At 36.5% G+C, this 17,347-nt stretch overlaps 1 protein-coding gene across 1 annotated transcript in view; it reads right to left on the bottom strand.

Moving 5' to 3' along the window:
- Positions 1–17,347, bottom strand: part of LOC107600553 (von Willebrand factor-like) — a 34,281-nt gene that overhangs the window by 8,487 nt on the left and 8,447 nt on the right. The window contains 21 exon segments of the mRNA XM_016292489.1: positions 1,055–1,384; positions 2,555–2,744; positions 2,825–3,039; positions 3,373–3,550; positions 4,952–4,998; positions 5,089–5,253; positions 6,217–6,402; positions 7,913–9,354; positions 10,301–10,436; positions 10,530–10,685; positions 11,786–11,942; positions 12,059–12,157; positions 12,252–12,392; positions 13,245–13,391; positions 13,751–13,885; positions 13,977–14,115; positions 14,235–14,338; positions 14,997–15,151; positions 15,318–15,412; positions 15,969–16,209; positions 16,908–17,123. Coding sequence (XP_016147975.1) covers positions 1,055–1,384; positions 2,555–2,744; positions 2,825–3,039; positions 3,373–3,550; positions 4,952–4,998; positions 5,089–5,253; positions 6,217–6,402; positions 7,913–9,354; positions 10,301–10,436; positions 10,530–10,685; positions 11,786–11,942; positions 12,059–12,157; positions 12,252–12,392; positions 13,245–13,391; positions 13,751–13,885; positions 13,977–14,115; positions 14,235–14,338; positions 14,997–15,151; positions 15,318–15,412; positions 15,969–16,209; positions 16,908–17,123 — 4,674 coding nt within the window.

A 17,347-nucleotide genomic window follows, 5' to 3' on the forward strand; every position in this document is an offset into this window, starting at 1 on the left:
CAAGAATACTTTTTGTACGCAAAGAAAACAAAAATAACGACTTTATTCAACTTATCCGCGTGACGCAGCAGACACAGAATAGCATACGCTGTTTACATTCAGTGGATATTCTCCAAAATGGCACCAGGGTGACACGGAGGAGATGAAATGTTGAATAAAGTCGTTATTTTTGTTTTCTTTGCATACAGAAAGTATTCTCGTAGCTTCGTAAACTTACAGTTGAACCCGTGATGTCACATGGATTATTTTATCGATCTCCTTGCAATGTTTCTGGATGTTGATCGTGTAAGGACCCTTGCTGTCTATGGGAGGGTCAGAGAGCTCTCAGAACTCATCAAAAATATCTTAATTTGTGTTCCGAAGATGAACGGAGGTCTTACGGGTTTAGAACGACATGAGGGTGAATAATTAATGACAGAATTTTCATTTTTGGGTGAACTAACCCTTTAAGCAAAATAGAAATATTCAAAATAAAAACAAATAAATTGACAAAATTACAAAACTTTTTAAATTACATAAAAAAACTATATAAAAACTATAAAAATAAAAGCTAATTCAAAATATTAATAAATACTATAATAGTACTTTTATACCAATATAAAAGAGTAGATTATTAGTGATTATTAGTCTTTTTATCACAAAAATCTGTGGTATGTCTTCAGAAGACTTCTTTTATAGTACTTCTATGGTGTTTTGTTGTCCTATTGGAGTTTGGTGGCTATGAACTGCTGTTGAATGGTAAAAGTGGTGTAAATATGTCTCTTTTTGTAGTCATAACAGCGTAAAGGTTTGGAACAACATGAGGGTGATTAAATAATGCCATCATTTTCATTTTTGGGGAAGTTACTCCATAATACCATCCACTAGATTTATGCTTCCACATTAACTTTCTTTCAAGCTTGAGACTTTCATTACTGCACACACAGATCTGTTGTAATTCCTGTTTGTTCTCTTTCTAAGGCACGTTGATCAAAGTACCACCTTCTCACTGAACTGAGACATGCAGGGTCCTCGCGCACTTCGCTACATGACTCATTAATCACAGAAGACTCACGGCAGAGGGTGGGCGTCCTCCAGTCCACACACACTCCCTGTTGACGGCACACGCTGCTGTACGCAGTAACAAGGTCACACACCGCATTAGGCTGGCAGGCCACGGTCCGACAGATCTGCACATAGTCCTGCGGGGGGACCAGTGCGTGACAGTGGCTGAACACCTCAGAACTTAACACATCGCAGCCCTTCGCCACACCTGCAGCACACGACTGAACCTCCTGATTCTGGACACACTCGCCCAGAGCCCATCCCTTCAGGTACATGTCAGGGTCTGTGGTCACACTGCCATCAGATAACACCAGACCCACCTGATCATCAGAGCAGGAACCTGAGAGAGAGAGACGGACCAGTTATGTACATCACACAATGGGTGGTTGGGAAAAACGGTATGGGAGGTTAAGAAAAATGTAAAAAAAAAAAAAGTTTCATGTAATACCACACACCACAGGATGTTGAATTGGACTTTAAACTAGAATGACAGGAAGAGGAAGTGCAGTTCAAAGAAATTCGGCATAGTCACGTTTTATTCTTGGTTTTTTTAAATTATTAAATTAAAATTAAATATTTGAAGAAATAAACATTACTATTAACTATTAAAATAAATATTAATTTCTAGCGTGTATATTATATTTTATAATACATTGTATATAATACAACAGTATATATATATTCAATTCTTAAATTCAAATATAATCATTTTAAAGAAACATACATTTTAAATATTGAATTAAATACAAATTTCTATAGGTGGCATTACATAGATTATTATTATATCACTTAAGATGGTGTAGGCCGATAGGTCTAACCAATCTGATATCATCACATCATTATTCACATGGCACAGCTGATTGGTTTCTTTTCACATCTGCAGCCAATGAGCTTGCTTCTCAACATTCAAATACTTGGCTAGTGCTTGCTGTAGCAGTTGCAGCGTGCTTCAGAAACTCTCCACCTTCCCCAGCTCCACCTGTATAGATCTGCTATGGGGTGATTTCGTGTATGTTATATATGGGGGTTATTTCATATTTGTGCAGCGGCAGTATTTCCCACATGCTCACAGAAGCATGTCTGTGGATGTATTGGCAGTAGCAAGTCTCGGCATCAGCAGCGTAGCAGATCTATTCCACCAAGACCAACACATTAGCATTGACATGTATCCTACTTTGCTAAACTTTCTGAGAGTTCTCATGACAGAAGTGCTAATATCATTTAATGTAAATACCCCATATGATTACGAATAAATAAAAACATATTAACAAATGTTAAACAAAAACCCACAGAGCAGATATATAAATTTCTTTGAATTTCATAATTCAATAATTCTTCAAATTTGAATTTGACAGTTTTGCATGCAATCTTAAATCACTTTTAGAAATGTAAATTAAATTTAAAATAATTAATTTTGAATACCACACGACATGATACAGGCAGACTTATACTCTCCTAAACAATCACACTCCAAAAATTACTGTCGTAAGCTTAAAGGAAGTGTATTTACCACATAAGCCAGTGGTGTTAGGTTTCATGGTGATGTCCATATTGACCATGAACTCATTGCTGTGAGGAGTGAAGGTGAGTGTGAAACCATGCTGCTCTGATCTCAGCTGGTGCAGTATTGCACCAATTTGTGTCACAGTCACTCCCTCACTTCTGAATGGCACTGCAGTAATCACACCGCCCACAGTCACCTGCAGTAAAGAGAAACATGTTGACCCTCTTTGCTAATTTAGTGAACTCTTCACTTTGCATGCTTTTGCAATTTATCAACCTTCATGTCATCCCGTAGCACCACACTCGTTCCACCCTTCCTCAGCTCCAGACTCTTCATGCAGATCTGATTGGGTGAGCTTTGACAGGCAGCTGTATGCAACACTAGCTCCACCCCTCCTGAGCGAAGCAGCAAATAGGAGCAAGCGGCTCTCAGTTTTAGAGCCGCACCCGAAAATGACACAACGTGACTAGTGGAGCTGCCCATGCAACTACCTGTAGGAATGGAAGTATGCATGTTTTTAGGGCATTTTTAGAAACCCTACTGTAATTTATATTGCATTTTCAATTTTATAATGCATAAGGCAGCAAACAACTTTTTAAACAGTAGTACACTAAATTGTTGTCACTTGACTTGATTGCATTTTTAAGCCAAGTTTGTGAAAAAATTACTACTTTTGGCTGTCCAATCAAATAATGAGACAAGAAAACAACTGTTGAAACCTACAGGTGATATTACTTAACACTGGAAGGTTGTGGTGCATTGCACTGTGTGATGAGATTAGTAACAGGATTGGTTGCTGTATAGTGAGGGGTGTGTGTTCGTACAGGGACAGGTCCAGGTACAGCCGCAGGTGTGATTGTAGCGGAGGGCTGGGAGGTTGTTTTTGCAGACGGGAGGCTCCATCTTCTCACAGTTGATGCGGTGGCTCTGCACCGTTACCGTGCCTGATGGGTTGCACAGCACTGAGTGACAGCCGTCTGGCAACAACCACGTCTCACCGGGCTGATGGAAGAAATGATCAGAATAGAGCATTAGATGTACAAACCAGAACATCAGGAGCCTTTGTTAGTCTGCGGTAGACGCTGCACGATTAATCAAAATAAAACCGAAATCACTAAATGGCTAAATGTCAAACAGAATGGCTGCAATTTATTTGCATATAGTATATGTGCTGTGTGTTTCACAGTAAAGTGCTGCACTGTGTTCTTTTATACTCGAACAACTCATGATCCAGTATTTTCATTGTCTCAGAGCAGCTTGGCTCACAGTAAAACCATCTCGAACTCCATCTCTGCATCTGCTCGGAGTCATTTGTAACGGGCATTTGAAAACGCAACACACGTCAACCATCTTCCCAAACTTGTGAAGAAAAGTGCTTATAAACTGACACTGTGGTTTTCCACCAAAATACAAGCTTTATGGTTTAAAATGTGAAAATGAAAACTTTAAGACATCCAAAAATATTAGTTTTGTAATATTACAGTTTTAATGTAAAATAAAATAATAATTATATAATTTTTCTTAAATAATTTTTTTTTTATTTTACAATGAAACATTATGAAAGTAATATTTCTTAGTTGATTTCAAATTGTATCTAATAATTATTTTACAATACAATTATTATTATAGTTATATATTTATAGTTATATATACTCACATCATTTTTGGCCAAATAGCACTATTTTTATAGCACTATAAATTGCAATTTCAGAAAAAGCCCAAAACAGCCAAAAAGTCATGCAGCCCTAGGTAGGCTAAAACATACTATATGCAAGTAAGTGAATGCAAACACTTCTGTCTATATGCAAGCTACTGTATGCATTTGTTGCATTCTGAAATGTGGTGCTATAGGGGGCATTAGCATAAACTTTCTTATGTTGTCATTTTTCTCTTTCAGGACATCTGCTGTCAACAGATTGAAGAAACTCTTTAAAAGCAAGTTGGTTTAAGCGTTGACATTTATAGCTAACTGTCTGAATAACATCACATTGAGCTTTAATGGCATAAACATTTAAATGTAACTCTATCGCCCCCCTGAGTTCAGAGGTTAGCTACTGCCATTGCCACCCAAAAGTGCATGTGCATGCTTGTAATGCATTGGCCAAGCATTCATGTTTGCGTACTTGCATCGAATATGTTACTAGCCTATTATTAAACTATTCATTAGCGAGCAGCTGTAGCTTAGGTTTTTTGAGAGATGAAGTTAATGGCCCATAATGTCTGGTTCAGTGAAAATATTATGGATCCCGAGATCCAGTGAAAGACAGATTGTTCTTGGAAGGTTTGCATCAGATCAAGAGTTTGAATGGTAGAAAATCAGAAGCTGATGTAAATAAGTTGAGGTCTTTAATGGGAGTTTGATGGAATGATGGCAATTTTGCATCCTACTAAAACACAGCTCACCTTCCGTTCATTCCCTTCATCATCCACACACACTCCAGGAGGACCCGCTGAGGGACATCATCATCACCATCACCATAATCAAACTGCTACAGTATTCCTGTTTTATTGTGTTATGTGTGTGTATACGAGAGTCTCACCCCTGCAGAGTTTGTCGGTGAACGACTGGTCGAGTGCAGCCATGGCGAGCAGGTACTCTGTGCTGCTGAGCCGAATGATGTTGTCCTGAGCGTGCCGTCCCGCGAGCGTGCTCAGTTCAGTCTGGTCATACTGGTTACCCACTCCAATAGGAAACACTGACACACCTGTATGCAACAAACACGAGCTACTTGTAAGTCATAAAGTTACGTAATTCAAATCATGAAAGTAGGATTTTAAATACATAATATTGTGTAAATAAAGTAGATATGTAATATTTACTAACAAAGAAATATTTGGTATATTGCTGCATCAGCCCCAAGTTGTCATTAGTATGAGGACAATGGAGCAGTTATGTAAGAAATTGAATTTATTCATGAGAAGGAACAAGACAGACATTCAGGAAATTGCCTCTTTATGCAATCTGAAGTAGCAACCGGTGGCTGACTGCACTTCACTTTGATGTTACAGTCCTTATGACTTTATACTGATCATGACTTTAATCTAATAATGCTGTGATTTCATTTCATAATGCTACAAATTTATTCTTTAAACTTTATGATTTTTATTCCCATAAAAAGCCTGTTATGTTTTCAAAACATCACGATTTTATTCTCAAAATACATTTAGATTCCATTTAATTTAAATTTTTTTTAATGTTAACATGACACTAAAATACTTTTGTAGTGACATGCTGTTGATTACAGCAGAAAATCATTTCAACTCATCCCTCTGCTTTAGACAACATCTGAAAAATATTTTTTGTACATAGTAAAGAAGTAAAACCAATCAAGCATGTTTAAAACTTAAGATGAACAGTTCTGCTTTTAAATAATCCCTAATTTTACAACTTAAAAATAAATCATATTTCATACATACAGTAACATTTTTTAAACAAAAATACAAGCTGCACGGTATTGCTTTTAAATCTGGAATATCTTGCCCCACAGACATTATGCATTACTGTAAACAGGCTTGTTTTACAGTCTGAGGGGATTTAAATTGGAGTAGAAATCAACAATGTACCATTGATGCTGTTAATAATGTTACATTTCTATTGAATCCTGAACATTACTTTAAAGACCACTTAAAAGAGTGCATTGATACAGCGGTAAAACTATTTCACCCACCAGCGGTCAGAGCCTCGTTTGCTGCCTCTTGCACGGAGTCTATTGACCTGTCAGTCACCACCTATTGAGACGTACCGATATTTGTGCCCTTTATAAAGGTTCTCACAAATGTTTTGAAGTCTTCAAACTGGTTATCAGAAGAGGCTCTTAGCAGGAACAGCACGTCCATGGGCTTTGAACATGGCACTGATCAAACACACACACTGATAGAATTACAAAGAAAGCATGTATGCATCACTCCTTAAGCATCTATGCATTGACTATCTTTGCATTCAACAACTAGAAACGGCAAAATTCAAATATCAGCTTGAGCTTTGCATGGGTTACTAGGGAAGTGATAAATGGTTACTAAGGTGTTCTATGTGGTTGCTAGGCTGCTCTGGGTAAGTAAGCAGTTACTAGATTTTTGCTAAGGTGTCATGAGTGGTTGCTGGGCCGTTGCTAGGGAGTTCTGGATGGTTGCTAGGGCATTCAGAGTGGTTGCTACATTGTTCTGGGCGGTTGCTAGGCAGCAGTTGCTAGATACTTGCGACAGTGTTCTGTGTGATAGCTAGGCTGTTGCTAGGGTATTCTGGGTGGTTGCTAGGGCATTCGGGGTGGTTGCTAAAGTAATCTGAGGTGTTGTTTGTTAGGTAGTTGCTAGACAACTGCTCTACTGCCACTGACTAATACAAATCCATTCATTTTTGATAATTTTCTGTACAAAAGGATGTTTTTGCATCATTTGCCAGCCAATTTCCACACTAATTGAGAGAATTACATTATTCCATTGTTCCACAGCAGTCATTCTCTCTGCTGCCTGACTGGTCCTTTAGCAATTTAAAAGAAAGAACATAGTAGGGCTACACAATTAAATAAAATTGAAATCATTATGGTTTAGTGCAGTGGTTCTCAACCTCAGCAAACTTCTAAGAGGGCCTCAAGATGACTTAAAATTATAAAATAAAATAAGATAAAACATCATTAAAACAGCAAAAACAACAAAAAATCAACATATTTCTTATGTTAATTCATTCAACTATTTTTTTCCTTTGAAGAACCAGGGTTCCCCCAGTCTTGGAAAACCTGGATATATGCAGTAGCCTAATTTTAAAAGTGAGTAAAATTTAAAAAAAAATTATTAATTAAATTTCATAACTCTATATGCATTTTATATATAATATAAAAAACAAATTTTTGTGATTATTCCAAGCTCTAAATACTTTATTGAGTAAAAGATATTATTACAAAAATGTATTTAAAAAACAACAACATTTAAATCCTAATCCAGTAAATCATAAACAACTGAAAAAGTCATGGGGTCTTTGAATATTATTGTTAATAATGGAGGGGCCTTGGAGTCATAAAGGTTGAGAACCACTGGTTTAGTGTGATTATCAAATTGCAAAGTCTAATTTTTATTGTTGTAAAGAAAATTATATTTATTTATTTATATATACATTTTTGTATTGTTATATTAATATTAAAATATTAATAATATTTTAATTTAGTAAAAATTAAATAATCATAAATATTATTAATTATTATTTTACAGTTATATTGATATATCAAAATATTTTGGCCAAATTGTGTAGGCCTACTAAAAAGCACAGCAAACCTAGAGCTTTTTTCCAAAGTTAATTTTTTTCCTCTAAATGGTGCAGCCCTAGAATGTGACAATATGCGAAAAGAGTGTAGCGTTGTTGTTGTATCTGACCTGAAGGGGGCAGCGTGGCTCTGGGTGGCAGTGTAGGCAGCACAGGCCTTCTGATGGTTTTACTGATATTGATCAGCATGGGCCGCAGTCTCTTAAGATCCGAAGGATTATCCAGCATGATCGGTTCATCCGGGAAGCTCAACTGCACCAGATCCTCATATCGAATCTGTTGGCCGATCCCAATCGGATACACTTTTTTATGAGCCGAGCTCGGAGGCCGCTGAATGACGTCCGTCGGAGGGCTCTGTGTGATGAGAAACACCATCTGGTCTGGCGTATTACTGGGTGTGTCTGTAGTGACAGTCTCATACACAGAACGAATGGCGTGGCCTGTGTTGACCTCCGCACCTTTGGTCCAACGTAATTGTCGCATTCTTTGCAACACCTGCTCCCTGTGCTGCAATTCCATGCGGCTGATTACCACAGTAACCGTGAAGGAGTACTGCACCACTGTGATCCGTAGATTCTCCACCTCTTTTTGATCAAGCGAAGCAACGACATCAACCAAAGCATCACGTGTTTTATTGAAGCCCTCCTCGCCAACTGCATCTGAGCTTTCCAACAGGAAGACGACCTCGTATGTTGTTACTGTGGTTGGAGGAAATGTTGTTCCAGGGCTGGGGATGCTGGGAAATGTGTTTACAATGGCAGCGGTTGGCGGAATCGTGGCGGTAGTGAGTTTAGAGGTGGCGGTAGTTGTTGGAGTGACTGAAGTGGTGCTGGGCTTTGTAGTAGAGGGTTTCTTTGGGGGTTCAGGATCCAATCCCAAAGTGCAGAGGTAGTCCGTGATGGCCAGAGCTTCATCGTCCAGCTCCGACACGCTGCTCACCACGTATGAGCGACTGCTGGGTGTGGCTTTCGTGATCTCATTAACCTGTGCCATGTTGACGTCAGGCCCTAGAGCCACCGTGAGGATGGTGATGTCTTTTTTACGCAGCAGACGCTGAGTACTACGCATGGGCCGAGGATTTGCACTCGCCGTCAGCAAGATAGCGACGCGGCCCGCATGCTCACGCTTGTTTTTATCGTAAATGTAGACAGCTAGATATTTTATGGCCTCATCCATAAACGCAACATCACCTCCGCTGTAACGCAGATCACGCACCATCTTCTTGAAGATCCACTTCTGCACCTGCATGTCGTAACTTTTCACGCCGGAGTGGAAGAGCAGGACCGTGGCGCGAGTATGGGCCGAACCCATGCGGAAGCGCTCCACCACACGGAGGATGAAGAGCTTGACCAAGCCGAAGTCTTCTTCACTCAGAGCAGAGGAGCCGTCCACGAGGAAGGCCAGGTCCATCGCTCTGTCGCAGGCATCGGCAGGCACCGGGGTGGAAAACGGGAGCGGCGTCGGGGTGTTGCTGACGGTGGTTGGTGTTAGTGTGGAGGCGAAACCAGTTACAGGACATGGGCCGCACGTCAACGTGTTGCTCTCACAGTGACTGAAAACATAACAAACATGACAATATTATACACTTAAATGGATGAATAAAAAAAAAATTATATATTATAAAGTTAAATAATGTTTACAATCATTTATGACAATTAGCCACAATTCTCATTAATTTAATGTGGAAAATTCTATATATTAAAAATGGAACACACGTTTAAATTATAAAATAAATATTAATAAAATATTTAAATAATATTGTGTATTATTAATATACTTTGTGTCTTTGTGTGTATCAGAAAGAGCTTTATTGTGTGCATATCTGTGCTGTTATTGATAGCAAATTATTGAAAAATGTTTGTTAATTGAAATTAAAACATTTATTATATATATTTTTATAAAATAAAATATAAATATTAGAAGAAAACATCTGAAAGAAATGTTGCCTTGGCAAATAAACTGAAATAAAAGTAACTTAAGTTGAAGTACCGAAATGACTAAAACCAAAACTAAACTAAATAGAAACTAAACTAAACTAAATTTTAAGAAGTAATACAAATGACAAAAGCACATAATAAAATTACTAAAGCTTAAACTGAAAATATAAGATAAAAATGAATAAAATAAAATATAAATAAATACTAATAAACATTATAATAGTATATAAATATATATAATATTATATAATAAATAAATAAATAATGTCATTTACTTTTAAATGATAATATATCTAAACATCATGATTCATAACTCATCATTCCAGAGAATGATATTGAATGATATTTTTGCTTTACAGTAATTTAACATTTGTGGTGAAATCATGAAAATAATGTAAAAATGCAAAACAATTTAATGGTCCTAGCAACAACAAAAATTGTCTTATGTAATATTTACATTTGTTCAATTCAATTTTGGGATTAAAACTTTTCTTTGTGAGATTCTCCCACACACTGCATACAATAATGAGCAATTGAGATTATAAACAGAGCATGGTGTACCATATCTGGCAGAGATGAGGATCGTCATGGTTAAGGATGAACTGTTTTCCATGGGAGATTCTCTCTCCGTCATGCATGCACACCTGACACTGTGACGCTTCCACACACTTCCTCAGCACCTCATCTAAAACTTGCCCTGAGGGACAGAAGCAGACAGAATGTGTGAATGAAAGTGAACTGGAAGTCTATGAAGTCAACTTACTTGCGAGTATGTGTGAATTGGCGCTACCTGGTGAGCAGACAGCATGGCATCCCTCCACACATGTGATGGGACAGCTCAGAGGCTCAGGGTGCTGGCAGGTGGGAGGGCAAGCGCTTCCACAGGTGTTATATCTCCACTCACACTCCACCCCTGCGTCCTTATTCAACTCCTCACAGCTCAGTGCTGCAAGTAAACAGTCAGTTACAACACACTGTTCTACAATATGACTTAGAGTACATAGCATTATTTTGCCCCTTGGGATTAAAGGGCTAGTTTAACCATCAATAAAAATTGTTCTCACCAGGCTCAGAAATTAGCCAACATTAGATATTTGTCACTGCATTTAGGCCTATACAGTTTACAGTAGTTTTATGTATTTATATAATTGTATTTAATTCTATGTATTTATAATCTGTATTTAATGTATTATAGGCCTATACCATTAGCAACAGAGTTCTATATATTTTTATTTCCATAAAACTTCATTTTTACATTCACACACACACACTTGTATAACAAAAATAATTACATAAATCATTTTAACTCTAAAATTCTCAGGTAAAAATTATTCAGAAATAACTTTTTGTTCATGAAGTTTTTCAAAAAATATATATATTACAGTTAACTAGCTAAATCTGACAAAAAAAAACACTTTTGAGGATATGCTCGAAAAATTTTTAATGATCCATAAATTACTAAAATATTTACCCATTTTGATTAAAAAAAACTCTTAAATCTCACAAAAACTGGAAATGCTCAAATTAGTTTTGCCCTTTAATTTGCTATTAATAACTTGTATAACAAAAATAATTACATAAATCATTTTAACTCTAAAATTCTCAGGTAAAAATGATTCAGAAATAACTTTTTGAAGTTTTTCAAAAATATATATATTACAGTTAACTAGCTAAATCTGACAAAAAAAACACTTTTGAGGATATGCTCGAAAATTTTTTAATGATCCATAAATTACTAAAATATTTACCCATTTTGATAAAAAAAAACTCTTAAATCTCACAAAAACTGGAAATGCTCAAATTAGTTTTGCCCTTTAATTTGCTATTAATAAAAATCATATTTTCACAACACAACTATTTAACAGTTTAAAAGACTTGGAACACTGTGAATGATTGATCTGAACTACTTTAGGGTACTTTTACCGTTTTTTGTCCTTTTTGGGGCTTGAGAGCTTTTATAACCATCCACTTTTATTGTTTAAAAGAATATGAACTTTCATTTACATGAAATGACATGTGGGTGAGTAAATGAGTAGTGAAACTTACGGCACAAGTCGTTGGACCTCCAGTTCACCACCAGTCCCTTCTGAGCACACTCGTGAGCATAGGCGGCAATAGTGTTACAGAAACATGCACAATCACCCACAGACGGACACGAGCATGTGTCATGAGTACAGATGTCCCAGTACGGCTCAGGGTCCACCTGACACAGACAGAGAAATACGTTTAAAAAAAAGCGTAAGCAATAGGAGTAATGACCACATGGCAATGTATTTTCGTCATTTTAATTGTGACTGTTAGAGTATAAATGTTACCAACCACACTATTGCACTCCCTGAAAATGGTGCTGGTGAGCACACGGCAGGACTGCTCCACCGTCACCAGCTTCACCATGTCTGTGCTGCACTGAGACACAACCTGCACACAGACGTCAAAATATGAGGTCATTTTATGCCTCTATAGTCGCTGTAAGAATACACTCTAGTTCAGGCTGTGATGGCCATGAACTCACCGGAACAGCGTCAGCACAGCTGGGTCGAACTTTCCACGAGTTTCCAAAGTCTGCAGCGTCCACCTCCATCTGATTACTGCTGCTCAACAGGTCATTATTCTGAATGGCATCAAAATTTCCACAAAGGCCACAGACTTTCCCCTTAAACACACATACATAAACTTATTTTAAGCTTATTCTTAATTTCTAAACTGTAAACCCTTAGAGAAGCAATTTGTGTAAGCAGAGAATGTGTGTGTTTCATGTAACTGCACTATGGAAACAACTTGGGTTTGTTCCAATTCTGGAACATTTTCAAAGGTAAAAATGATTTATAAATCATATTTCATTCATACATTTTGATTCATAAATTATTTTTGAACTCTAAAAATGATTTTTATCAGGGTTAGCTGTTTGCTAAATATTACATATCACTTTGGGGACATACCCAAATATATAATAAATCATTTTTTAACAGTTTTTTTTTTTTATTTAACCAGTAAAATCTGACAAAAACCCAGGTAGAAATAATTCCTAAATCATATTTTATACAAATATTTGGATTCAAAAATCATTTCTAAATCTAAAATATTTTTTACTTTTTAGAGTTACCGTGACAAAAACTCACTTTTGAGGACATGCTCAAAGAAACAATTATTCATAAAACATTCATAAAATGTGATTTATACTAATGTCAAAATTCTGACTAATGTCAAAAACATTCATAAATAGATTTTATTCATAAAATTTGATTCATAAGTCCTTATTTAACTCTTTTTCTTTAAGAATTCACTTTGAGAACATGCTTAAAGATAAAATTAATAAATATTTATTTATAAAATTTGATTCATAAATAAAAAATTTATTTTAACTTAAAATGATTTTTAATTGAGTTAACTCTTGCTAAAATTATTCATAAATAACTTTTTAAACATTTAAAAAAATAATCTATGGTATGTGCTCATTTAGATAGCTAGGCAGATGTGTGTGTGTGTGTGTGTGTGTGTGTGTTACCCTGTACTGTCCATTGATCTGCAGTGAGATTCGGGTTCCTGTGTCCCAGGTGATGGAGATGTGTTTACCCAGAAGGATGATGTAATACTGTCCCGAGCGCACAATCTCAACCGCTGTCTCTTTCAACACAGGCCTCTTCATCCTCACCTACAGAAGAAGAGGACAACGGAGTAAGAAAGACAAAACCTGTATGCTTTCACTTCACATATAATGCTTACAGTAAGTAATATGTGTTAACATGGTGGAAGAATAATAGAATCAGTGTACTATACAAAATATGTTCTATATTTTAGTAGTAATTATTTAATCACAACCTTTCTGATATTGTAAGTGTGATTTTTTTTAATACAACAGATATTTATTTAAATAATATTATATTTTATTTCAGACTCAATATGACCAACAATTTCCAACAAAAACAGCTGATGCTGTATTGTGTGTTGACAAGTCAGCATCCAGGACTGTAGATATCTGTTTTTTTATGTAAAATATAACAATAATTTTACCTCGTTGTGTTCCATGACAATCAGTCCTCCCATGTACAACACTGTGATGCTTTTACTGCAGCGGTAGCCTGCGATCCCACAAGCAGAGTTCTCCACCAGAACCCTAAACGTGCCGTCCACCCCGTTACAGTAATCCTGCTCAGACAGACAGAAGAATGAGGGAAAACAGGAGAATATGAGGGACCGAGGAGGAAAGAGAGCAAGAGAGAGAGAATATTGGCTTTACCTGAGATAGCACGTATTGGCAAGGTCCAGGAAACGAGAACTTGAGTCCATCAAAGCTGATGTAGTGTGTCTCTCCTATCACACGACACACACCGTCACACACACGCTGCGTACACTTCCACTGACGCTTCTCACAAACACTGGGACACAAAAGGAAATGTAATTGTAATAGAATGATTGGAATGTTTATACTTCTCATCTGATGTTCGCAACAAAATGACATTACAGTGTCGGGATGAGCCCTGATTGGCTGATTTACCAGGTGTTGCAGTCCACATTAATGCTCTGTCCTGAGGCATAGGGACGGTTGTTATGGTAACAAGGGCACTGGTCTTGGGGAATGCATTCTTTTTTGTGTCGAACCTGCAAACAGCCATTAAATCAATCCTTATAGCGTCAACAGTATAATCCATTAAAAAGTTGCAAACTCAACTTTTTCGGATATTAAAATATGAATTTCTTATGATGTGCATTCCTGATATAAACTGTGCTCCTGCTGCAGGCATCTGACATACTATATCGAACTTCACACGTGAGTTTATGTATTTGGAAGATGTAATGACTTTCATATGTAAAATGTTGGTAGATAGAAAGTTCAAAAGTGTCACTGAGGACTGGATTAATGATGCTGAAAATTCAGCTTTGCAACACAGGAATAAATACAATTTTAATACGTATTAAAATAGAAAACAGAATAATTTTTCACAGTACTACTGTTTAATTTAGTTTTGATCATATAAATGCAGCCTTGGTGAGAATAAGTTCTTCATTCAGTTGAATGGTAGTGTATTTTTCAAAAGTATTTTCAGAAATATTTATGAAAACAGTGAAAAGTTGTAGTTAATGTAGTATAGATAAGGAAACGTAAAGCTGATCTGATCTGAACTGACCAGTCCTAGTATGCTGAAGTCCTGGCTCATGAATATTAATGAGTTTCATTAATGTAAACATAATCGATTTTGACGAGAGAAATGTCAAACGGTTCGTCGCTGTGCTTCCTAATGTTCACTCTCACACTTACCATTCCAAGTGGACACATACAGCCAGACACACATCCCTGACTGACACACTCCAGGTCCAGATTCTGGCAGGTCTTGGCACACTCTATCCCAGCATCCCTCACACTCTCACACTCAAACCGCTGCAGTGGAGGGGGACAAGTGATAGAGCGCCGCCCTACAGGTGAAAAACACACTCAATGAATTCATTATATGTATGTATTATATGTATACTGTATGTACTTGTCTGAGCCACTTGACAATATTCTGTCCACTTGTGTGTCACTGATGTGCAATTGTGCTCCATTAGAAGTGCACAGAGATACGAAAGTGAGGAGGAATACCTCTTGAAGAAGAATGTTCGTCAAAGAAGAGGTCAGACAGAGTAGATCCAGTGGCTTCATTAGAAGTGCATTGCATGGATCCACTCTCGCATACACTACAAGAAAACATACACAGAAAAACATTAACACTGACATTTAAAACAATAATACACACACACACACACACACACACACATATATACCCCATGCTTAATAAGTGCTCACTAAGGCTGAATTTCTTTGATCTAAAATACAGTAAAAACAATAATAATGTGAAATATTACAATTTAAAATACCTGTTTTCTATTTTAATGTACAATGTAATGTCATGTAATATAGATGTACTACAGATGTATATATATATACAATATATATAATAAGTCTTTGTCAGTTTTGAACAATTTAATGCATCCTTGCTGACTGTAAGTATTACTTTCTTTCAAAAGAAATTATATATATATATATATATATACAGTATATATATATATATATATATATATATTTATTAATATTTATATGTATTTTTTTATATTTACAATGCATTGTATATATGTATCCGTTTATCTGTATATGCGTTCTGTGCAACACAGGTATTTGATTAAACGTCAGGCTATCAAAGAAAGCTGATGTGCATCTGTTTAATAAATTACTGTGTTGTTTTTTCCTGCTAACCAGATGGAGTGATGGTCCCCAATCATGTCGTTAGGCTCAAAGATCTCTCCGTTATGGTGGCACGAGCAGTGTTCGGGGGGCACACACTCGCCCGCGTCGCTGAGGAAGAGTCCTCTGGGGCAGAAACAGCCTTCCTCACAGAAGCCACCACAATCACCGTCAGGCAGCGACAGAGAGCGGCACGTCTGATTACACACACTCCCACACACCTCATACACCTGGTCATCCGGACAGGTCAGTTCTGCCCAGACACACACACACAAACACACACACATTTGCTCTTCTGTCCTGAAGGAGACCTTCCATTGACTTTTATTATGTAAACCTTTAAAATGCATTTTTAGATTTTCAATAACACATTATTTAGTATGTTTATTCAGCTGTTTTGCTGACTTAACATGCAATACACTGCAAAAAATGATTTTCTTATTCAGTATTTTTGTCTTGTTTTTCAATACAAATATCTAAGCATTCTTAAATAAACATGCATTTACGTTAGAAGCATGGGTCAACTTGTTTGCTTTGAAAAAAATACTTATTAAAACAAGAAAAATTAAAAAAAATTACTTTCCAAAAAGTAAAAAAATATATTTAAATTAGTTACATTTTAATGTATGTGTAATAATACATTCATCATAATTTAATAATATATAATTAATATATTATAATAATAAATGTAATCATTTAAAATTATTTTTCTTACCACATTGGCAGATTCATTTTTATTCTGTGATATAGAAATTTCATGTTGTAATCACAAACTTACTTAATTTTGATATATATTTCAGATAACAAGACATAATATCTTCTCTTCAAGTTCTCTATTTCAGAATGAAGATATATTTGTACTGAAAAATAATATAAAATACAAAGAAAAAATAAAAAACTAAGAAATAAAAACATATTTCGTATGGCATATAAACACAGAATGAGAAATACCACAGTATCCATGTCCCCTCCAGTTGATTAGCACTCCCTTGGCTGCGCAGGCGGCTGCATAGCTACGAACAGCATCACACAGACAAACTTGGCCGTCTGCGCAGGAGCAGACGTCATAGCGGCAGTTCTTTACATATGGCTCAGGGTTGACCACATAGTGGCAGGGCACAAACTTCATAGAAAGCAGCACAGCACAGGCCTCTTCTGCAAAACGTACTGTAGACACAATACGACACTTTACCTAATGGCCTTTGTTGCCCTCTGGTGTTCAGTGCATATATATAAATCATGATATCATACTGGCAGCATTCAAATTGAGATGATAATTCCTAAAAGTGCATTTATACTCTTTAAATATGCATCTTTACAGGCTTGTAACCGCCATTCATTTGTGTTTAAACTTTTACATGTGGTGCCCCTGATATTGAAAATGCGTTCAT

Source organism: Sinocyclocheilus grahami, unplaced genomic scaffold (assembly GCF_001515645.1).
Source record: "Sinocyclocheilus grahami isolate Dianchi unplaced genomic scaffold, SAMN03320097.WGS_v1.1 scaffold14.1, whole genome shotgun sequence".
NCBI lineage: Eukaryota > Metazoa > Chordata > Actinopteri > Cypriniformes > Cyprinidae > Sinocyclocheilus > Sinocyclocheilus grahami.